Source organism: Panthera tigris, chromosome B2 (assembly GCF_018350195.1).
Source record: "Panthera tigris isolate Pti1 chromosome B2, P.tigris_Pti1_mat1.1, whole genome shotgun sequence".
In the NCBI taxonomy this organism is placed as follows: Eukaryota; Metazoa; Chordata; class Mammalia; order Carnivora; family Felidae; genus Panthera; species Panthera tigris.
In genome coordinates this window covers 114,968,334-114,993,190 of record NC_056664.1, presented here as the reverse complement: position 1 = coordinate 114,993,190, position 24,857 = coordinate 114,968,334, and the positions used below count along the sequence as shown (strand labels likewise).

General features: G+C 37.3%; 1 protein-coding gene across 3 annotated transcripts in view; it reads left to right on the top strand.

The window, feature by feature from the left end:
• The window catches only part of PTPRK (protein tyrosine phosphatase receptor type K), a 558,792-nt gene that overhangs the window by 112,632 nt on the left and 421,303 nt on the right, over positions 1 to 24,857 (top strand). For all 3 annotated transcript variants that reach the window (XM_042987142.1, XM_042987141.1, XM_042987143.1), the window contains exon 2: positions 21,013 to 21,135. In XM_042987142.1, coding sequence (XP_042843076.1) covers positions 21,013 to 21,135 — 123 coding nt within the window. The remainder of the gene's footprint in view (positions 1 to 21,012; positions 21,136 to 24,857) is intronic.

Below are 24,857 nucleotides of genomic sequence, written 5' to 3'. Positions count from 1 at the left end.
AGAGAGAGAGAGAGAGGGAGACACAGAATCTGAAGCAGGCTCCAGGCTCTGAGCTGTCAGCACAGAGCCCAACATGGGGCTGAAACTCTCACAGATGGTGAGATCATGACCTGAGTTGAAGTCGGACGCTTAACCGACTGAGCCACCCAGCACCCCTCTAATTTTAATTCTAAAAGATAGCCAAGACATATTGAATATATAAACTGATTTTTATTTTCTTTAAAAAAATGAGTCTCAGTAATTTATAGTTTTGTGTGATTTTCCCCTAACACTTGCAAAAAAGGAAATGTCTCTATACCACTGTACTAATTAATAGCAGACCTGGTTTTAAACCTCAGTTACCTTCACCAGTTCTCACTCAGATTATTGCATTCACTTCTTTAAATATTGTCTTTCTTCCTTGTGTGGGGCCCTCTACAGTGTGTTCATTATACTACTGCCAATGTCATCTTTTTAAAATAAATTTCACTTGTGTCCCTAACTTATAAATGAAGTCCACAATACTCGACAAGACATGCAATGCAGTTGTTACTGAGTATTGTATATCTCTCTGGCTCTTCTCTCAGCATCCCTCTCTTAAACCTAATACCGGCACCCCTCCCCCAAACAAAGTCAATCCAATCTTGGTCATCTCTGCTTTAGTACTAGCTGTTTTCTTTGGTCTTCATTCTTCCATCAGAACTTAGTTCATATGTCAATTTTCTGTGAAGTCTTTCTTGACCACCACCTACCTGAGTATAGTGTTTATTAATCGTTTATCCTGCTGCTGTACATGTGATGTATATTTTTCGTATTACAATTTACTTATATTTCTCTAACCCCCTTTACGTCAGGCACTTTTTTGTCTGTGTATTTCCAGTATCTAGTGCATTACCTACTGGTACTACCAGTACTTTAATAAATGCTTGTTGAATTGAATTCTTTACTGGTCACCAGATTCATTGAGCTCTGAGGTCACCTGTAAAGATATTATTAGCTCCAAATATTTAGACCTAACCATCAGAAATGTAGTACAATGAAGTTACAAAAAAAATCATATATGAGAATGAAGTTTTTCATCTTATATTTTCAATTATTTGCAATAGTTTTTATTAAAACCTTCCAATGTGCCATGAATCTTGCTATATTCACACAAGCCACTGTAATCGAGCAAATAAGCATCCAGAGTCTTTTATAGATGGGGACATAACATAACTGTAATTGTGACCATTACGGGATTAAGGTTTGTTTTTTCCATGGCATTCTCTTCTGCCAGACTTGTCTGTGGCCTCTTGGTTTCAGATACTCCTCTTTAGCTCAAGTCTGTCCTTTCAGAAGAGAAGAGAAGTTGACAAATGGAAATTATCCTCAAGAGTCATCTCTGCCAGAGTGGTTTGTGAGAGTGATTTGTGAAAATTTTTTTTTTCTTCTCAATATATGTCTCAAATGGCACCTTTTCCACTGCTGAAATACGAATACAGTTCTTTTGTACTTATTAAAATACTAAGCCATTGTTATTTAAGAGGAAAAGCTTTCTTTAATTGTGGCAATTTTCTTGCAGCCTTGCACATTAAGCACATTTTTTTTAATCTTTATTTATTTTTGAGAGAGAGAGACAAAGTGTGAATGGAGTAGGGGTAGAGAGAGAGGGAGACACAGAATCTGAAGCAGGCTCCAGGGTCTGTCTGAGCTGTCAGCACAGAGCCTGACGCAGGGCTTGAACTCATGAACCCTGGGATCATGATCTGAGCCAAAGTGGGACACTTAACCAACTGAGCCATCCAGGGACTCCATAAGCACAAGTCTTTATATGATGCCTCATCCAGATTTTTCTTTTCTCTTTTCTTTTCTTTTCTTTTCTTTTCTTTTCTTTTCTTTTCTTTTTTTCTTTTTTCTTTTCTTTTCTTTTCTTTTCTTTTCTTTTCTTTTCTTTTCTCTTCTCTTCTCTTCTCTTCTCTTCTCTTCTCTTCTCTCTTTTCTTGTCTTCTCTTCTCTCTTTTTCTTTTCTCTTTTTTTTAAGTTTACCTATTTACTTTTGAGAGAGGCAGAGAGAGAGGGAGTCAGAGAATCCCAAACAGGCTCCACACTGTCAGCGCAGAGCCTGATGTGGGGGTTCAAACTCATGAACCATGAGATCATGACCGAAGCTGAAATCTAAGAGTTGGACACTTAACCGACTGAGCTACCAAGGTGCTCCCGCCCCCAGATTTTTCTTAAGAATAAATACATTATTTCCTGGGGTGCCTGGGTGGCTCAGTCGGTTAAGTGTCTGACTTTGGCTCAGGTCACGATCTCATGGTTCGTGAGTTTGAGCCCCGCGTCGGGCTCTGTGCCGACAGCTCAGAGCCTGCAGCCTGCTTCAGATTCTGTGTCTGCCTCTCTGTCTCTGCCCTTCCCCTGCTCACAGTCTGTCTGTCTCTCCCCAGATTAAATAAACCTTTAAGAAAAAAAAAGATTAAATACAATATTTCTTAAAGGAAAGTCCTCCTCCCGCCCCCAGACACACACATGGAAGCCTTGGCATTCGAGAATCCTGGGATTGCTGGGATGGAGGTTTGGGAAGTGACATGCTGAGAATAGCTCTGCCATGTCGTGCTGACTCTTGAATCATGTGAGCAAGTGCGCAGAAAGGAAACATTTTATCAGAGAAACAGTGAGATTAGGTTAGTCCCACTTACCTCATCTAGACTGTGTGCTTTCGAAGAGCCCCTGCCATGTCCTCATTCCGCCGTATGACATCGGGAACCTGGCTGCTTTTGTTTTTCAGGGGGATTGAAAAGTGCACAAGCTCTGTTATCAGACAGATACAGGTTTCAGTTTTCCAATTAACAGCCGTGTGTCCTGAGCAAAATCGATGAATCCTTTGCCTCTTGGGTTTTCTGAACTGTAAAATGAGAACAGGTTCACTTACAGTATTTGTAAATATTAAATGAAATTAAATATTCACGTTAAATGAAAAAGGATAGGCATTAACATTTGTAAATATTAAGTTCAATAATATAAAATGAAATGAAGTGATTGTAAATAGTAGATGAAAGTACCCCCTACGTTGTCTGACATATAATATGGGATTTACAAAAAATACTTAGGTTTCCTTCTTTTTAAAAAAATATGATCTTTTCTTGAAGTGTTTGGTTTCTAATATTCTAAACTGCATTTTGAAAAGCTTAGAAATGGCTCTGTTGCATTAGATCAACTGGGCAGAGCCATAAAGGAACTAATTTCCCTCAGAAGATGAGGTTTTGAAAATAAGTAGTGGCAAAGCAATCCAATCTCTCGTGTGCTTGATTCATTTTTTTAAAAATTAGGTGAATAGGGCACCTCGGGTAGCTCAGTCTGTTGAGTATCCAACTTGAGCTCAGGTCATGGTCTCACTGCTGTGAGTTCAAGCCCCGCATCAGCGGGGACAGCTGATGACAGCTCGGAGCCTGGAGCCTGCTTCTGATTCTGTCTCTCCCTCTCTCTCTGCCCCTCCCCCGCTGGTTCACTGGCATGCTTGTGCTCTCTCTGTCCCAAAAGTAAATAAATAAAATAGAAAAAAACTGGGTTAATAACATACAGAATCTGCTGTCTTTAAAAAATCTTCCACTCTCAGGAAATTTCATTTGTACACACACACACACACACACACACACACACACACAAACAAAACAAAACAAAACAAAACAAAACAACAGCAACTAAATTGGCTGGTGGAGGCAAGGGTGGTGTGCAAATCAGGAACCAAAAACACTCCAGGAGGGAGGGCCCTGGGATAGAGGCTCTCTTTCTTCATATGCTGAGTCTGGGAAAGTCCATTAACTTTAGAGAGTCCCTAGTGTAAATGGAAGCTAAGATACTTGTTTTACCTGGAGAAAAGGAGCTGATTTGGGTAAAATCTTGATGTCCCTCGTCGTTCTGATACTTAATATAGTAAAGGTTGGAGAAAATGTGGCCTTTTCCTGTGAGCATTTGTTTTGCTTAATATTACAAATATATTTAGTATGAATAGGCTTGTGCTTTAGAGTTTGGGGAATATCACATGGAATGTTTCTCTATGCTGTCCCTCTTAAAGGCTAATCCAAGCTGTTTTGAGAAGCTGGCTCAGAATGGAAGGATAATCCTTTTACAGGGATTGTTATAGGTTAAGCATCACATATGTGCACCTATAGACCTCCTTCCTACTTAACTGAACCTAGACTATGGTCTAGATTAAACAAAAAGCTACATTTGCTTAAAGGATCCTTAAAGTCCTTTCCAGTTCTCAAGTCTAATGGTTGCATTGCACTCAGAAGAGTGTAGCCTTTGAAAAGATTAAATTTTTCAGAAGCGTCCTGCCACTGCAATCCCTTTGGCCAAGTGATTTCAAAGCCATCATGGTTGAATACCATTGATACCACAGCGGTCCTGCCTTAAGATAAAGGGTGTGAAAATATCCAAACAGATGCAAAGAGACCATCTGTCCTGAGACCCTAGAGGACATTCCTATACTGGGTGGAGAACTGTACTCAATGCCTTCAGGATCTTTTGCAACCCTTCACATTTTCAGATTTCTTCATTTTTAAATAAATGAGCATTTAGAACAAATGGAGCCCTGCATTTTCCTAAAACCAAGCAAACAAACAAACAAAAGAAACAATACTAAGGTAGACTTCCTTGAGGTACAAATGAATGTTCTTTTTATACTCAGTGAGCAGCACTCCATGCAGATAGACACTTGACAGATACCCTTGATATTGTGTTTCTCTTTCTTTATGGGATTGCTTTGAACTCTATCTGGAGTCAGGTTAGAATGTCCCTGCCTTGTCCTGCTTTAGGGATACGTAGGCGGGCTTAAATATAGTCACCATCTTCAAATAACTAGTTCTAGTAAATTAAATGCAGTCTACTACTGAAGAAATGTAGGGGTTGTACATGTTGAAATAAACTGCGTTAAAAATATTTATTACATGAAATAGATGCTAACAGAGAGAGGCATGGATCCTTGCTCTCCCAACAATTTCATGTAAATGGCATCTCTGAAAGGATGTCCAAATTCCTGGTGTGGGCATGTAGAGTAGACAGCTGAGTCACAGCTGCTAAAATGAGACTATGCCTCCTTCCCCTCTCCCAGAGAAGGAACGGGGACAAGGGAGTGAAAGACGGCTAATGCCAATCGGTTCCTTAAAATTCACTGGCTTGAGAAGTTTGTGAGATTCTTGAACCAAGAGGAAGCCATTACTTGACTACATGGGAGCGTTTGGAGCATGAAATCTGCTTTTCCTAAGGGAACTCTTGTGATTTTCCATCGTTTGCAAAAATGTGTTGTTTCAGTCCAGTGTTTGTAGGGCACCGTGGTATCTGGCCTACAGTTTGCGGCTGCTTGTTTAGTCTGTATTTTTATTTGGTAATACCTGGTGGCGTGCTTGTCGGCTTTCTCCTCAAGTTTGATGCTACTCGTCCCTTTGAAGTGCTTATTTCCATCCATTGGAAGGAAGTTCCAGAAATACCAACTTTGCTTGGATTTGGATCCTGGATCGGTGCCTTACTAGCAGTGTGACTTGAAGTAATCACTTAACCTCAGGTACACTAAGCTTACCTCAGTTTCTTCATCTGTAAAATGAACATAATACTAGTACCACCGTTTTGGGTTGCTGTGGTTGTGAGGGTTACATGAATTACTTCACATAAAGTTCTTGAAGCATGCCTGGAACCTCGTGGCCACTTGAGGATCATCAGCCGTTATGGTTGCTGTAGCTTCCGGCTGCTGTAGTTGCCCTGTGCTGACGTGACAGCAATTTCTCTTCCTCCTCTGACCCTGTTACCACTTTTATCACTACTCTCCTGCCTTGTGCCTCAAGAATATCCCTTTTCAAGTAGCTTTGAAGAGGAGTGGAAAGACTTACGAACCTAGCCAATGAGGAACACTCCAGCTAATAGGAAGAGCATTAATAAATTAGCATCTGTTACTGCTAGTATTGTTTAAGGAATTCCTAGGGATTTAAATAATTACATACGCAGAGGAGGACAAACTTAGCATTATTTAGAGATTACTTTATACTTAGAAGTTCCAGGAACATCAACTGTAACATTATTAGAGCATTAGCAGAATGGTTGGGTACTGTAAATTTTAAAAAAGTGAATGCCTTGGGGTGCCTGGGTGGCTCAGTCGGTTGAGCGTCCGACTTTGGCTCAGGTCATGATCTCGCGGTTGGTGAGTTCGAGCCCCGCATCGGGCTCTGTGCTGACAGCTCTGAGCCTGGAGCCTATTTCCGATTTTGTGTCTCCCTCTCCCTGCCCCTCCCCGACTCATGCTCACTCTCTCTCTGTCTCTCTCTCTCTCTCTCTCTCTCTCTCTCTCTCTCTCTCAAAAATAAACAAACATTAAAAAAAAAAGTGAATGGCTTTCCTAAATATTATCAATAAGCATTTAGAAAATACAACAGTTGGGAAGCGTAGTAAGAAAAGCACACCAAAATGTTAGCAGCAGTGGTTATCTTTGTTTGGTAAGAATATATGTGATTTTTTAATTAAAAAATACTAATGTTTATGTAGTATGATATGCTGTGAACTCTGTTAAATATTTTTTGCATGTTCATAATAACTGTTGGCATTGCACTTTGTTTGTATTCTGACTAAATATTTTCATTAATCCCCTTTGAGATTCATAAAGCCTTTCTGAGTTTTGTTTGTGAATTCTAATGCATCTAAAGATTGTAACAGAACTGCATACCAAATGACACATATTGTAAAATGCTGTTACTTAGATCTAGTTGAAGCTTCAGATGTAAAGAATAGATTTGATTGTAGGATTGAAATAAAACTGCTTTCACTTTAGGGGTGGAAAATTTAAAAATCTCCTTTCCTTGCTCTGAAAACACATATTTGTATGTTCTGGTGTATAGTGTATACAATAATGTTGACTGCTTTAGATCTAATGTTTCTCTATGGTAAAGTTGAGATTTGGAAAAGGTATGGTATGCTTGGCACCCCAGGATTTGGAGAGATTTACTTTGTATCTTAAATGTTTAAGAAGAAGAGTGTGTTCATTTGCTTTTCTTTGGAGGCTGTAGTTGTTACTGTGATAATAAATTTAAGGCTGGGAAGAAAGTTTTACCACTATGGGCTCAGCCAAGTTAGTGATTGGGCAGGAAGTCAACTCTCCTGCCTTCAATTACTTACCCCGCAGTTCCCTTCCCTTGCGACTTCTAGACTAGTGTTTTATAGTACTATAAAATTTTATTCTTCAACTCCTACAATTCTCGCTTCACCCTTGGAGGTGTAATTAATGCCACTGAGTCAGATTTGATAGCCTTTCACTCACTGAGCTTTTGTGGTCTTAAAGAAGTCACAGATAGCCCAGTTCAAGACTATTTTGTAGACATTGCTGCAGCTTGGTGCAAAGCCATGTGACCAGTCACTAACTTTTAATGCTTCTCGATGTTTTGGTAGAAATAATTTTTCTTGAAAACATGACCATGTTATTGCTAATATTTCCACAGCAAAAAGTCTGTTTTACAAGATACCTCAATACATGAAAAACAAATCCTAATATGAAACACAGCAATTCGTTTTCATGGATTATTAAGGGGAAGGGTGGAGGTGGACTGTGGCATCCCATAAACGGATGAATGATTCTCATTTTGGGGAGGGATATTTACTTGTTGACCTGATCACAGCAGGAAGAGGGTTCCTAACTTCACACATGTCCTTTTAGATGTGGTAGTCCTCAACAGGCTGTAAGTTAAAACCTGTTGAGCAAGAATCTGAATGCCTCCTGCTGATCTGAAAACCTGCTGTGTATATACAGGCAGTTCTAGAAATTCTTAACTTTACACAATTCATGGTATTATGAGTGGTCTGCCAATTATGCTCGAATTAGGACTTTGCCATTTAGATTGAGGAGGTCACAAACTCCACTATCCACTATTTCGTCCATCTGGGCCTCATTCCCCCTCCCCTCCCCCCTTCCAACCTCTGGACTGTTCAGTCTCTTGGTCTTCAGCACAACCCCCTCTCTCCTTCTGTTCTTTCCCCCAAGGGATGCTTTCATTGCTTCAGGTCTCTATCACCTAAGTTATCTAACCCAACAGCCCTTTCTCCTGTTGTTACCTGTTTTATAGAGTATCTCCTGAAAGAGTCTTAGTCAAATGCAACTACTAGGAATATCAGCTGGTTGCTTGCTTTATACCATGATTTTCATGCCCTAGTTCCTCCAGCCCTGTTTCCTTTGTGTGTTGTATTGATCTAAGTGAAAGTTAGGTTAACATCTCAATTGTAGACTAAAAGTAAAATTGAAATTGAGCGATAAGAGGACTTAGGAAGGTACTTGAAGTCGGAGGATCCTTTTCTATTTCCTCAAATAAGTTTATCATGTGATATCTCTAGTTGATGGCATTATATTCCACAAAGTGAAAATGCTGTTTCCAGGAATAGATTTTATTTTATCTGATTACTCTATTTATTTTATTAGATTTAATAGATTATTAGAAAATGTTTGAATTAAATACAGTTATGAGTAGTAGCTAGATACTCCCAATCATGGTTCAAGCATCTCACGTGGAAACATGTACATAAATGCATTCTCTGATACAGTCAGAAACCTGTCCTTCGCAGATGAAGTATCAGAAATGCTTTTGACATGTTTAGCTTTCTATTATACCTTAGTCTATTTTGCATTGTGGTTGTACTTTCAGATGAGGTCTGAAGTTGCTGAAGTGATAAGTGAAAAGGAGCTAAGTTATGTTATTAAATGTCAGGAAAATACTAGGAAGTTATACTCAAAGCCATTCTTCTAGATAATTTTATTTTTGGCCGACTTACAATGCTATTGCTATAATCACTCTTATCTTGAATGGTTTATCATAAAATGTTACTTCTCATAAGTGGTTTCCCTGTGTTTGTTTTCCCAATCTGCTTAAATAGCTAGCTCAAAGAGCTAGTAGCTAGGAACGGATACTTTTATATCCTTGAATGTCCTATGACACTTTCTTCTTACCGTTTGTGCTGTTGATTCAACATTTCCTTACCTCTGTAATGTCTTTTGGTTATTTTTATTGTCTAAACATTTGCCAAATAATTGCTAAATTCTATATTGCTTGTGAAAGTTGGCTTTTATCTTCACCAGTTGATAATGTTCAGCATTAGGTTCCTCATGTGAATTAATTACGACAATACCTTACTAGCGTTCATTAGTCCAAAGTTTGTGATTTTATCTGCGTGCGCGATTGCTGTAAGGGCCCTGTGGGCTTGGAGATAGTCTTGTTGTCTTTGGGTGTCGTTGAAAAGCCCATAGGTAATTTGTTTTTCATTTTGGGGGGTGTTGGTAGTCCTGGGTTGTATTTGTAGGACTCCAGACTGCGCATATGTGAACAGTTATGTAGGGTAAATTTAATTGCTGAATTAAAGGGCAAGTGATTAAAAACTTTGATAAATAAAACCAAATTGTCCCCTTAAAAGAAAGTACCTTTTGTCCTCCTTTGTTATCCCATGTACTGTCAATACTACATATTATCAATCCGTTGACATTTTGCAAATGATGTGGACAAAAAAAATGCACACTTTTGTTGTAATTCATCTTTACTTGGATAGTGAGCATGACAGGCTTATCTTAAGTTTATTGAAACATTAATTAAGGGCAATTTGTTTGTACTCATTATTTGCTAGGATGTCCATGATGTAATAATGCCTTTTATTTGATCTATTTTTAGAGATTTGAAAATTCCAAAATAAAAGCTATGACTTGAACTGAGAAGTGAGGCAGGAAAGCTGTCCTACTGAACAGCAGATTCTAGACTTTAAATGCTCATCACACTGCTACTGCTTTTAATCTATTATTCAAATCTTATTTGCCAGCTTCTCACCCCCTCATATTTGAAATTAGAAATTTCCAGGTTTTTATGTTTCATTCTGAAGAAATGTGTTTGCCTTTATCAGTAAGCTGTGCAGTTAGATAGATTTAAAGTCAGTCATTATGTTTTAGAGCAAGAACTAGAGGGACAATTAAAGTAAGAATGTTAAATAAATGGATATAATGCTTCCGCCAATCTAAATTTGATGAGACAAGGCTATTTCCCGTCTGTAGATGTCATACTTACTATTCACAGGCACCAGGAGCCCCTGATCTGTGTTGAGTTTGCAGCGAAAGAAAGTTAACTTCTTATGTCTGTTAAATTATTCTTCCAGGCCCAGACCTCTTTTTTTGCACTGAAGCACTTTTTAATATTTTTGAATTTCATCTGAAATTCTAATATAGGCAGAGTCAACATCTGTAAAATATTTTTATTACGTAAGAGTAGTTGGATTGTGGTAGTTTACATTTTAGGAGTTCTACTGGGGAGTAGAGTCAGTGGTAGCATGAATTTCTGACATACAACCGAATTTATTACCACAGAGCTACTTTATTTTTTCACAAAAGCCCACGAATGATGTGATATTATTGTATTCTCACCTTCCCTTTTTTAATCCTCCAAATTATTGGTCAAATTACCTGAAAAATTTCATGTAAGTGTAAAACAAAAATAAGGATCTCACCTAGATGTTTTCCCAACTAAAACTCTAGCTTAATCCTACCTTAGTGTGTACAGCTCTTAGCTTTAATGTCGTAGGATCTTGTGGAGAGATTTTTAAGATTAATTGGCACAGCATTCCTATGCAGTAGGTGGAAGTAGAGAGGGGAGAGCAAAACCAAGTTGTCTTTTTGTTGGCATAGAGATGAGCAAACAAAGATACAGGCAGGCCTAAATCTTGGTGAGGCCCTGTGTAAAACCTCACACAACATTCTCCCAATGAAGACTCTCGCCATTAGGTCGGAATGACCAGTGTCTTACGTATCACTTAAGTGTCTGTGAGTAGCAGTGTTTTTTGTTGCCTGAGAAATCGTTATTGTATGTGGTGGTTCCGCTAAATGGTGACCATGTGCACTCTCTTGAGAAAGGAAATTTGAGAAGAGGAAATTATTGTGATTCAGGCTGCAGCCGCTGATTCGGTCAGAAGTTGGTGCTGGTAAAGACTTTGGTAGCATTCTTATCACAATTCTGGTTGAAGCCCAGAGAATGCTTACTTTATGAGGGAAGGGGCAGAGAGTCCTGACAACATGGTTTCTGACATCACTCAGTATTCATGGAGTGATTTACTTGTGGTTTGTTGTTTGAGTGGCTTGTTTTCTGTGGTCCTGGTGAGAGGCCAAACTGACTGTAGAAATGATGCTTTGAATGAGAGAAATCGGTTAATACATTCCAGTATCAGTAGTTTATGGACTGATTGAAATGCTGATATCCAAATTCCTTTTTCTAAATACAGATAATGGTGGGAAGGACCATAATTTGTTGCTCTTAAGAATGTGTTTTAAAACTGAAAAACCTGAACACTGGCCTGTATGCCTTATACATACATTACACCAAATCTAAAAAGATTTTGATAGGAAAGGAGCTTCATATTAATGAGCAACATAATGTTTTTTACTTTATTTATTTATTTATTTATTTATTTTTTTTATTTTTTTCAACGTTTTTTATTTATTTTTGGGACAGAGAGAGACAGAGCATGAACGGGGGAGGGGCAGAGAGAGAGGGAGACACAGAATCGGAAACAGGCTCCAGGCTCCGAGCCATCAGCCCAGAGCCTGACGCGGGGCTCGAACTCACGGACCGCGAGATCGTGACCTGGCTGAAGTCGGATGCTTAACCGACTGCGCCGCCCAGGCGCCCCTGTTTTTTACTTTTGAGATGCATTTTAATTACTTACCTGAATTAGTTGGTTATCATTTCCTTGAAGTATATTTGAAAGTCTTATGAAACTGAATTGTTGACCTTCTTAAAAATGTGCTTGAGTATAGTTAAGATTCCTTTGCCAATCTGATGTAAATCTTTACATTCAAAGCCTCAGAGCCGATCTTTACCCTTCCTTGGGGAGGCTGGGTTACAGAATTCTGTTTTACATGGCTTCTGCATTTCACAGAACTCCCTTCATAAATGAAAAATGATCTATTCCCCATCATGCTTGAGCGGAGTCTGGAGCAATGGCTGAAGTAAACCAGGATGTGTCTGACATGGGTGAGGTGGAGCCCACCAGGAGTCCCTCTGTGAGAAACAAAACAAAGCAAAGAAATGTTTAAATGTGAGCTTGGGTGGTTTTCCAATTTTACCGAAATGTAAATATGGCTGCAGTTGGGAATTTTATTTTTCAGTACATTTACTCTCCATTACTTTGTTCAGTGGGTTTGTCTAGATTGTGTATCTAACACTAAGCAAAAAAGATGAGGCTTTACTGGGATAGATAAAAGGATAAAAAATAGGAAAAGAAACTTGGGTAAATACATTAATGATCTGGGGAAAAACACCGTGTTTTCTAAACTAAGATTAATGTGAAGGCTACTGTAAAAATTGCCAGAACAAATTGCTTTTAATTTCTTTGCATGTTTTCAAAGATAGAAATCCTACTTGTTTTTACATGCTTTGGGGGAGATCAGGTGAAAAGTAAAGGTTGTCAAGCAAGCAAGGATGATAGGAGTGTTACGAACATACAAATTCTAAGCCTTAAATCACGCTATTTGAATACGTTCTTTGCCAAAGTTGCTAGTTAATCAGCTAGGCTTTTGCAGGTCGGTGCAATAGCGACCCTTTCCTATCTGTGACCTCAAACCTGAGAGACTGATGTGTGATGTGGTTCAAAGTTTACTATAGTTTATTCTCTAACAACGGAGTACTACCACGCCATCATATGGGTGGGATAGATAATGTGCTCTCTGTTGAGTAATGTCATGAAGATTTGACCATTGGGAGGGAGCTGTATTAGATAATTCTGAAAATAGCTAATCTCACCTGATTTTGAGGAGCCATTTAGTGTAGGGGTTAAGAGTAAAGAACCCACAGTGCCCAGGTTCAGATCTTAGCTCTGATAGTTTCTTGCTCTGTGACTGGGCAATTTTATTTTTTTCTACTGTGCGGTGCCTTTCATTAATATATTCCATTTGTATTTAAATAAACCTCTTTTCATGTGTGAAATCATATATATGGCCGTTTGGCATGTAATCATCCATTAGCTCCATAATGAAGTTTGATAAAGTCACATCCATATTGTCAGGACTGCCTATGTCACAGAGGCTTATCTTTGAGACTTGGAAATTAGGTATAGAAAACTTGGATTGCTTGCAACTGTCTTCTGAGTCTCCTCCCACAGTGGACATGTACTCACATGTATTTGAGACAAAGGACTGTTAGCCTTTTTTTTCCAAAGCTACTTCCCTGATTCATGCAACTACTCTTCATTTTATTTCACTTCTAGAAAGAGCACTGGATTAGAGATCCATAGAAAAAGATAATAAATGTTTGAAAAAGTGTGTTTTTTTACACATACTCTGTATGTAAATATTTGCATGCATGTGTGCATGTATATACTGAGTCACAATGTAAAATATATTTCCCTTTGTGTCTTAAAAGTTTGGAAACAAGACTTAGAGGACCTTGAAAGTGTCTTTAGCCTTTTCATATTCTTTTTTTTTTTAAATAATTATTTATTTTTGAGAGAGAGAGAGAGAAAGAGAGCAGGGGAGGGGCAAAGAGAGAAAGGGAGACACAGAATCTGAAGCAGGCTCCAGAGTCTGAGCCATCAGCACAGAGCCATAAACCCAGAGCCTGATTCAGGGCTTGAACTCACAAACCGTGAGATCATGACCTGAACCAAAGTTGGATGCTTAACTGACTATGCCACCCAGGAGCCCCAGCTTTTCCATATTCTAACTTTCTGAAAGGAATCTCTGCCCCAGCAGGTAATCTAATTTGATTTCAGATGTAGTTAATGTTATTCAATCTCCATTCAGTTTAGTTTCCTGGCTGTGGACCTCATCTTGATATATGGGGAAAAAATTGAGCCATATGGAGGTGGTGCCGAAATCAAAGATCCTTGGGTGTAAGCTTTGAATCAGACTATATACTACCTATAATTTTCAAGAGTGCTTATGATGGAGTGATCTAAAACCAGGGATTGGTGACTGTGGCCCACAGCTCAAATCCAGTCTGCTATAGCCATTTTTGTAAATAAAATTTAATTTGAATACAGCCATATGCATTTGTTAGGTATTGTCCATGGCTGCTTTCTTGCTCTAATGACAGAGTTATATAGTTGGGACAGAAATGGTACAGCCTGCAAAACCTAAAATATTTATTCACTTGTTTTTACAGATAGAATTTACTGACCTCTGATCTAAAGGAAGGTACTTCCTAACTGTAAGCATATGTGATGATGGTAATATGGTAATACTGCTTTTATGGAAACGCTTTAGACTTTTTGGGTAAATTACATGGAAACTATAAGTTCCTTTCTCATTTAGGTTTAGCACTTAGATATGTGCATAAGTGTGCATCTGTATGGCATATATAGATAATAAAGTGTCAAGAATGGGACATGAGAAAATAAGGGCTCTGTGAAGAAAACTTGTTACATGCTAGGGGCTTTTTATGCATTGCCATTAATTTTCGTACAACTGTACTATGGCTCTTATTGTCCTGATTTTATTAGGGTAGAAACTGAAGCTCAAAGAACTAAAATAGCAAAGCTGTGCATGTGCTTAGCCTTTATTTCTTGCCATATCTAGAAACCATCTCTCCTACCACGTGAGTGGTGGTGTTTGCCAGTTCCTTGAAATTACTGAAGTTTTACCAGTTGAAGTTTAGAGATTTTAATATTGCCTCTGGAAAGATGGAGGGGAGTGAGTTTGGGTTATTATTGTATTCTGGTTAAGTCACTCTTATTAAAGGAAGATTAGTCAGATGGAGTATAGCATTGCTTTGAATCATAGACAATTTGAATAGAAGTCTTACAAGCTAAATAATGTTGGATTATATATATTAAACATATATTCTTGGCTGGAAATGGAACTTTAGGGATGAACAATCAGATAATTTATGGGTGTGTTTGAAATGAGCTCTTCTCTCATCATTAAGAGTCATTTGTATCTATCAATAAATGATGGGTTTGGATTTCCACAAATGTGTTTCATGTTCTTTTCTTTTATAAAGGAGCTAGGCTCAAATATTTTCACATACTAATTAGTTACCAGTAATTACCAGCAGGACAAAAGATTTTTTTTTATCTGAAGTGATGGTCTTTTAAGGAATTCTAATTCATAAATTTTCTAATTTTTCTTCAGTAGATCATTTTAAGTATTGAACCAGAGCAATGTATTATGACCCATGACTCATACTTATGTCCTCAGAGACATTCGTACTTTGCATCTATTTGGATTTTTTTTTCTTATTTGAATTTCAGTACTTAAATTGAGAAGAAACATTGCTTATTTTGTAGATGTAAGATATCTGAACATTGATCATGGCATTGTCAATCCTTAGTAATTCCCAGAAGTGTAAAGTTGAGAGAAAGGAAAAAAAGACCTATTAAGATATCCCAGTAGATTTCAGAGGAAATATGAACTTTATATAAAGGCATCAATTTTTGCCCTTTTTCTAATAATCTGTTTTTCTGGGAATAGGCTTATTGACTCAGATTATAAATGGCATTACATTTAAGATATTTAGTAATAAGTTCCTTTTTTATGCTTTTGAATTTTTTTGTGTAAAAATGTGTTGGCTTCTTTGTAATGAGTTCTGGGGATTATACCAGTTAACTTGTATTATGGTTTCTGATTAGCATAGGTAGAGATGATCTATTTAGAGTTTAATTCAGTATTGTATGTGTCCTCAGGTAACATGAATTAATCCTTATTTGTGTTCTTAACAGAAGAAAGATCATTCCAAAGTTGATGATCGCTTACATGAGCAAATTTGTGAACACAGCTTAATTCACAATTGGAAAAAATTAGTTTGTCCATTTTTGAAGATCATAAAACAACTGTACTAAGGATGTTGTATTTGGCAACATATTTTGTCCAGGACTTTCCTCTTTTAAAAATCTTATATATTCTGGGGGGCCTGGGTGGCTCAGTTGGTTAAGCATCCAACTCTTGTTTTCAGCTCAGGTCATGATCTCATCATGAGATCGAGCCCTGTATGGGGCTCAGCTTGGAGCCTGCTTAAGCTTCTCTCTCTCTCTCTCTCTCTCTCTCTCTCTCTCTCCCTCTCCCTCTCCCTCTCCCTCTCCCTCTCCCTCTCCCTCTCCCTCTCCCTCTCCCTCTCCCCCTCTCCCCCCTCCCTCTCTCCCCCTGCCCCTACCCCTGCTCATGCTCTCTCTGTAAACAAAACAAAACAACCTTGTATATTCCAAACTATTTAAGAAAATAAAAAGAACAATATTCTGTGCCTTTAACTAAATGAAGCTTGTTCTTTATATATATAGTAAAGAGCCATGAAAGAAAATCCTCTATGTTTCTTGCTGTTATACTCTGTGAGAAAATTATGACTGCATGGGTGCCCTGGAGGACAGAATGTGGGAGATCCTAGTGCAATATCTTTTAAAATAATGCCCTTAAATACAGAGAACAAACTGAGAGTTGCTGGAAGGGAGGTGGGTGGGGGGATGGGCTAAATGAGTAATGGGTATTAAGGAGGGCACTTTTTGGGATGAGCACTGGGTGTTATATGTAAGTGATAAATCACTACATTTTACTCCTGAAACCATTATTACACTATATGTTAACTAACTTGGATTTAAATAAAATTAAAAATAATAAAACAATGTCTTTCACAAAATGTTCAGAGCTGTCCAGGGCTCTACTGACTTTTTATTTTTCACCTATTTAACTTTGTTCTTTTTTTAAAAATATTTTTTAACATTTTTATTTATCTTTGAGAGACAGAGATAGAGAGCGAGCAGGGGAGGAGCAGAGAGAGACAGAGACCCAGAATCCGAAGCAGACTCCAGGCTCTGAGCTGTCAGCACAGAGCCTGATGTGGGGCTCGAAACCACAAACCATGAGATCATGACCTGAGCTGAAGTCTGACGCTCAACCGACTGAGCCACCCAGGCGCCCCTTAACTTTGTTTTAAATGAACCCAACAGTGGCTTTTATGGAAAAGTTTGACGTCAGAAAGGATTCGAGTTCAGCATTCCACAGAGAGGGTCTCTATTTCCATGCTCTCTCATAGAGTTTGCCACCATCTATTTAAATAAACACTCAAGAATCTAAATACTGGATGTTGAGGCAGTAGAGTTTTGGGGTTGGGATATTAATGTTTCTCAGTACCAGTTCTTTCAGTGAGCAGCTTCGGAATGGAAAGAAATTCAGGCAAATTCAAATGAGCTTGATTTTTCTCTTCAGGTGAACAGTTTGCAAAGCCCCATCAGTGGGTTGCTGTCGTGGAAGCAGACCATTGCGGTGATAGATCTGTCTGTCCCTTAGCTAACTGATGGCTATAGAGGAATTGGCAATCTGTGAAATGACACTAAAGAAGTAGTTTTACTCCAAGGGTCAAGAAACTTGTGGCTGCTGTTTCTCTGACATGATTTGCGGATACTCATTGTAGTTACTTGTGGCAAATACAACAACTGAAACATAAGCTGTTTCCTTACTCATTTCTCATTCCCTCTGCCTAACTAAAGTTCTTGAACATCACTTAAGGATTTCCTCCTTTTGTTCTGCCATCTAGTTTCAGAGAAACTTTAAATTCGTGAGTTATGTTTTTATGAATTAGAAACTTACCGAGATACTTGTCATTTAAGTAGGTATTAATGCTATGTATAAAAATCTCTTAAACTCAGGAACATGTGTATTTAAGACCATGTATTAGAAGACTTTGTGAGACTTTCTAGTGAGCCTTAAATGGTAAACAGGATTGTTATGTAATGGGATTATCTCAAGATATATTATGTCCTATCTGTTGGAAGGCTGAACCAAACATCTACCTCCCTTTTCCTCCATTCCTCTTTAAACTCTGCATGGCTACTAGAGTTATTATTTCTTTTCTTTTCTTTTTTTTTTAATTTTTTTTAATGTTTATTTATTTCTGAGACAGAGTGAGACAGAGCATAAGTGGGGGAGGGACAGAGAGAGAGAGGGAGACACAGAATCTGAAGCAGGCTCCAGGCTCTGAGCTGTCCGCACAGAGCCTGACACGGGGCTCGAACTCACAAACCATGAGATCATGACCTGAACCGAAGTCAGTCACTCAACCGACTGAGCCACCCAGGCGCCCCTAGAGTTATTATTTCTATTGTTATTGTTGTTGTTATTTATAGCATGGCTTGAATTTTGCCTTACTCCTGAATAAAATCATTTAATGGCTTCAATACAACTACAGAATAAAATCTAAAAATTTTATATCTAAAATCTTTCATATTTAGTTTTCTAATATTTGTTTCATTATTTTTAAAAAGTATTTATTTATTTATTTATTTTAAATAAAGTTAACATATAGTGTAATAATGGTTTCAGGAGTAGAATTTAGTGATTCCTTACTTACATATAACACCCAGTGCTTATCCCAACTTAGCCCATCCCCCCATCTAACACCCCTCCAGCAACCCTCTGTTTGCTCGGTATGTAAGTTTCTCTTACGGTTTGTTTCTTCCTTGTCCCCCTACATGTTCATAACAAAGAAATTGTTGAGAATAGTTGAGATCCCCCAACATCCCATGTTTCTTTAGAATTGCATGCCTTTGCTCTTTCTTTTTCTCTAGTTTTAGTCCCATCTCCATTTTGGCCCAGCATTGTCTTTACTCATCTTTATAGGCCTAGATCCATGAAGCCTTCCCTAACCAACCTTGGTATAGGTAGCCAATTCATTTGTTTTTGTGTTCTTTGTGACCTTGGTCATACTGTTACCATCCCTCATAAGACAACAAACACACTGTGTGTGTGTGTGTGTGTGTGTGTGTGTGTGTGTGTGTGTGTGTAGATATATACATATATCTACAATATATATATTTATTATATATATATCCCCCTTCCTTCACTCCATGTCTGCCTATGCCACTATACCATTCATCAGGTTAGGAACAGTTTTTATTTGTTTGCTTGCTTTTTTAAATTTCCTATCTAGTTCAATATATTACATTAGTACTTACCCTTGAAATACAAAATACAAAAAGATTTAAAAATCTTTCACAAACAATTTATTGATATGTCCTATGTGCGGTAAATAGATATATGGTACCTCTTAGATTAGAATTTACTGTAAGCTGTAAAATAAAAAATCATCTTTTAAGAATTTTCTTATCAATCAAGTCAAGTGGATCAGTAACTATTTCCAAAGCTCTTGAATGATATGGCAGTAATATGCAACAACAAATAGTAGGGGTTGACCCAGTTCTTTTGTACAGATAGTTGCAGTGGTTATTGCTAATCAGAATCCTGGAGTCTAAAATTAACAATGGCTATGAAGGGCAGCAATTAAGGTCATTTGTCTTCCAAATGAGGCAACGTAGGTTCCACTGGTAGTTTAAATTTACATACAGAGGGCATTCACACTATTATAAAGGGCAGTGGGGGCCCTGAAGGCATGTGTTCCAAAGCGGCAAGTCATTTTGAGTTTGTGATAGCAAATTATATTTTGAGAAAAACTTTCCCCTTGCTATGTGAAGATGCATTTCCTAGCAACCTTTCTTCATTGATTAATTTTAAATTAAGAAGTACATCATCTTCCATGAAAGCATGGATAAAGAGGCTATTTTGGGCATATTTAAAAGACATTATTAAGCTTTCAAGCTGCTGAAGTTTGGTTATTTTAAAGGATTGATGTAGTCATAAGAATGATTCATGATGCCCACAGACATGTTCTGCTTTTGAAAAAAGGTTATTAGGGCCATAATGTCATCTGAACATCTCTGATGTTGCCTTCTTTGCCGGTGATTCTGGCTTGTCTCTGTCATTGGCAAGTACTTGTATTCATATATACACTGACAAACTTTTGATGAAAAAAAGTGAATTCCTTGTTTGCAGAGAAGCATTTATAGTCCTGAAGTTTACTACTCTGTAGTTTGCTGTTTGGTCAGAGAATTCACTGATTTTCTTCACAAAGATCCCCATGGAAACTAAACAAATAACTTACTTGAAAGGAGATAGGTTATTGGTTTTTCTCATTAAACCCACTGCTGAATTTTCATTAGTTCTAATCCATTTTCTTTCAAGATTAGACATTCAGGCCAGTTCTTATTTTCATGAGTTGAATAAACTAAGTATGTTGAATTTTGTGTGCCTGTATATGTAGGTTGAGAAGCAGAAGTAAGTAATCATTCCACTTATACCAAAAAATTACCCCTGAGAATAAACCCAGGAAAATGACTGATGTAAAGGGGAAAGGGTACCTCCATTAAAAAAAAAACAAAAACAAAAGTTATTAAATAAAGTGGCAGAGGTGATAGTGATGATCGACTAATCTGATCAGGTTTATGTTTTAGTTTTTTCCCTTTTAAGTTCTATGAAAGTAATCTAGATAAAGTATGGAAGAATGTATCACTGACCCCAAACACTTTTAGACACCATAAAGTTTTGTATGTTTTATTTGCTATTTCAAATGTTCTTTCAAAGTGTTCTTTTAAAGCAAAGAATTTGGTAAGTCTTAAGTATTAACTTCACCTTTTTTGAACTTGCATTATGAAAGAAGATGATTTTCACTCATTCCCTTTCTCCCCTTCTCCTCACTGAAGTTGTTACAATCTATTTAGATTTTAGGTGGTTTGTATATTTCAGGGAAGCTTTACTTACAAGTGTCCTCTACTATTTTAAAAAAAATTTTTAAGTTTATTTATTTTTGACAGAGACAGAGTGTGAACATGAGCTGGGGAGGGGCAGAGAGAATCTGAAGCAGGCTCCAGGCTCCAAGCTGTCAGCACAGAGCCCGACATGGGGCTCGAACCCACCAACCGTGAGATCGTGACCTGAGCCGAAGTCAGATGCTTAACCGACTGAGCCACCCAGGCGCCCCCCTCTACTATTTTTTATTCTTCAAAATCTGCGCCTCAGCCTTCCTTCTGAGGCTCAAACTTATTTCTTATTCAAACAGCAACTACTGATAGAAATTCATTTTATATGAAAATTTAATGAGGATAGTCAAAAACAGGAGTACCATTTATTATTAAGAGTGCCATTTTACATATTTCAATATAATCTTTCCTTCTCCAGCACATTCTCAATTTTTAGCAAATCTGTAGAATGTAATGGTAATCTTTCTCTTCTTCTTTCAGGTGGCTGTACTTTTGATGATGGTCCAGGGGCCTGTGATTACCACCAGGATCTATATGATGACTTCGAATGGGTACATGTTAGTGCCCAAGAACCTCATTATCTGCCACCTGAGATGCCTCAAGGTGAGAATCATTCTGTGTTCCCAATGTTGGGCGAATGGCTTTGGAATATGCAGCATTTTCTTGCTTTGGGTGTAACACAGTTATTTGTTATAGTAAACTACTGTGGTCAGGCTACTTCACCACATCTCAGAGCCTTATTTTTGACTTTGACTTTTCCTCGATAACTTTCTATAATCTTGTGTTCAAGAATGCTCACTGTATCTTTGTTATTATCTCTGATTGGAAAAATAGAAGTATTTGTGTGTTGTTTTTTTTTTTCAATTTAATAAAGAAGCAAAATGGAAACAAAATCAAGGGGGGGGGGACCTATAAAAGCAGAACAAACAAAATACTTTAAAAATAATCTAAGATGAAGATCAGCTCACTTCATACTACTCAGTTGAATTATATAGGTTTAGTCCAATCAGACTGAAAGGAAGGATTTCTTTTCCATGTTGGGGAGAAAACTTATCTCATCGTCACTCTGCTCTTGAGCATGGCAGTGGCTCTGGGGAGAGGCAGCCAGGAGACAAAAATATGTCCCTTGATTTCTGGTTTCGTGAAATAATACATCTTCTTATTGGTTAAGCCAGTTTGAATTGTGTTTTCTCTTACTTGTGAAAAACACATTAGCATAGGGTATAATATGTACATATCATTTTATAGTACTATCATTTATTAGTACTACCAGACTAGAATATGTGCCTTCAATTCTACATATTAACTTGGGACTAATTCCAAGCTCTGTGTATATATGTTTAGCAGTAACTTATTAAATTGTAAAAATTGAAAATGTAAACAGGGATAAGAAAATACAATTGTGAAAAGCATGAACTATTTTACTTTCAATATTTAGAAATAAGTACAATTTATAAATATATATTTTATATAATCATGTGTATATAGTAGCATACAATCTAATGTTTAAAAATGTAATATATTAATATGCTGTGTAGTAAGATATAATCATATGTAATTGATAGGCCAATTATCTATTACTAATACCTTAAGTTTTAACACAGGTTTTCAGTACCCTTATTATGTTATTTTAAAAATACTTTATAAATAATTTTCTACAAGTTGAGAAAGACCTTCCTATAGTGAGTGAATTTTAGATATGACCGTTTTAGACATAGATATTGCAGATGAAAATGTCAATACAAGTGAACCAAAGAAGCATATTTTACCAATAGCATTTCTGCATTTACTAACCAATATGATTTAAAAAGCCAAAAAGTTAAATACATCAAGAATAAACAACAACACACAGCAAGTATACAAAGTAAACCGAACCAAACCTAAAAATTACATTCCCACATTATGGTTTGGAATATAGTAATTATATCCACTGAAAAGTTATTTTATTGGTCCACACTGTAATGCATGTATTGAGAGTAAGGTGAATTAAATCTGCTTTCTGTTTAAATTGTCACCTTGCATGGCTGAGTAGGCAAATAAATGGTTATCTCTGAAGCTGACCTGAGCCATAATTTTCTTGCCAGAAGAAGAAATTGGTAGTAGGTGGCTGAAACCCTTTGCTTCTTATGTCTGACCCCTATGTGGTCAGCAGGCTACTTTAGTTTTGTATGTAGGTTTATGTTTTTCTTTGAAAGATACATAGCCTTATTTTCTTCGTACATTTTAATTAAAGAAACTTCTGTAATATTTCACTTGAGCTTTCTCTGTGGTATATTTAGAATTTTTTCAATATAAAATTAAAAGGGGTGGGCTGAGATGCACACATTTTGACTGTTTATCATCAGAGAATAATCAGAAAGATGTTGATTTATGGAAATGTTACCATTGTTAATTATCATTGAAGATGGATAATGAATAGCTGAAGAGATACTGCTCAGATGACCTTGTTGGCTCACCTTTGATGAACAGCTTAATCGGTGGTTACAGTACAGGATGATATGCACCGAAAATGAAAGTGTTTGAAATTCAGCCACATCTTCCAATTAATAGGACATTAAGTAATTAATCATGCAGAAGAGGGAAAAGGTCATGACTACTTTGTTTTTGCCGAATGTGACTTGTATTTGGTCTTTAGGGAAAGTGAAATAAAGCACCCTTGTGTATATTCTTCTTTTATTGTTCTCTTTTTACAAGAGAATCTGTTTTTTTTTCCATTTTCCTTCTGATATTTCTTTAAAATACTCTTTGAACATTGTTCATAAGTTATAAAAAAAGGAGATATTTATATTTATCCTATTACGATTTGGTGAATGATCCATTTATTTTCAAATATATAGTCAAGCATGCTGACTTGTTTCATTTATAAAAAAAATAAACAAAGCTCCTCAAAAATTGGACAACCCTCAAGTAAGAAATCTAAGTGTCAGATACAAACTTGTTAGTGATCTACTGAACTCTCTAGACAGTACTTGCACACTTTTTATTGGCTTTTGTTTATTGACCTTTTTGGACCGGAAACACAGAAGGGAAGAAGAAAGATAGGGTGGGCACGTAGATTAGAATAAGAGAAGAATCAAGATGAATAGAAGACAAGAAAAGAGGAAGGAAGAAAATTATTTCCTGGAGACATACTGCTATCAGTAATTGCTTCGAATGTTCTTCAGCAGTTGCTAGCCTCCACACTCCCTTTGTCAGTTGACAGTGATGGTGGCTGGAAGCCCTGTTAAGTTCATTAACAATAGTATGCAAAAGAGTGAATTTAGGCCATTTGGTATTAGGATAATGGCCAAAAATCATATGAAAATATGAGCATCTTCCCAACCGAGTCACCAAGAATATGTGAATTAAAACCACAATGAGAAACTGCTACATACTCAGCATAAAGATGATAATCAAAATTTCAAGTGGTTGTAAGAGTATGGAGCAAGTGAAACTCTCATGTACTACTGGTTGGAGTATAAATCAGCACAAGTACTTTATACAACCTATTGATCCAGTAAATCCAATTTTGGGTATAAGCCCCGCAGAATTGAGTACACATGTTCTACAAATGGCATGTGCAGAAATGCACCAGTATTTATAATAGTCCCAAATTGAAACAGTGCAAAGATGTCTGTCAACACTACAATGGATAAATAAGCTTTTATGATGATGCATTCATAAAAGGGAACATTACACAACAATGTGCATGAATGAACTATGGCAATATATGATATAGGTGAATTTCACAAACATAATCTTGAGGGAAAGAAAGTAGGCGTGAAAGAATATGTACTGCATTTCATTTATATAAATTTCAAAAACAGGTAAAACTATTGATGATGTTGGAAGCCAGGGTTTTATTTACTTGCAGGAGGGGTCAGCAGGGGTGAGGGATTATTGGTGCCTGGACAGTGGCATGAAGGGGCTTCTGGGTGGGTGGTACTGTAGTTCTTGATCTGGGTGATGTTTTCACAGTTGTGCTCAAACTGAAAAACCATAAACTTGTACAGTTGTGAACTCTGTACTTTTCTCTGTCTTATTTATTAATGAGAGTTGGCAAAACAATAAAGCGAAATAATGAGAGTTGCAGCAAAGTGTTCACAGGGATGCTATGGGAAAACTGAACTAATAATTAAAAATGTTATAGATTAAGAGAAAAGATATGTCAGAGGAGATCTCAAATGGGCTCAAACTCTCTCCCCCCATTCTGGATCCCCGCCCCAACATTCAAAGATAGTATGGTCTTTGAGCATCTGTGAGCCGTCGAAGTTCTCTTCCCTCTGCATAGACAGTTCTCTGTCTACTTATCCACTCACCAAACTCTTATGCATTCTCACTGTCTA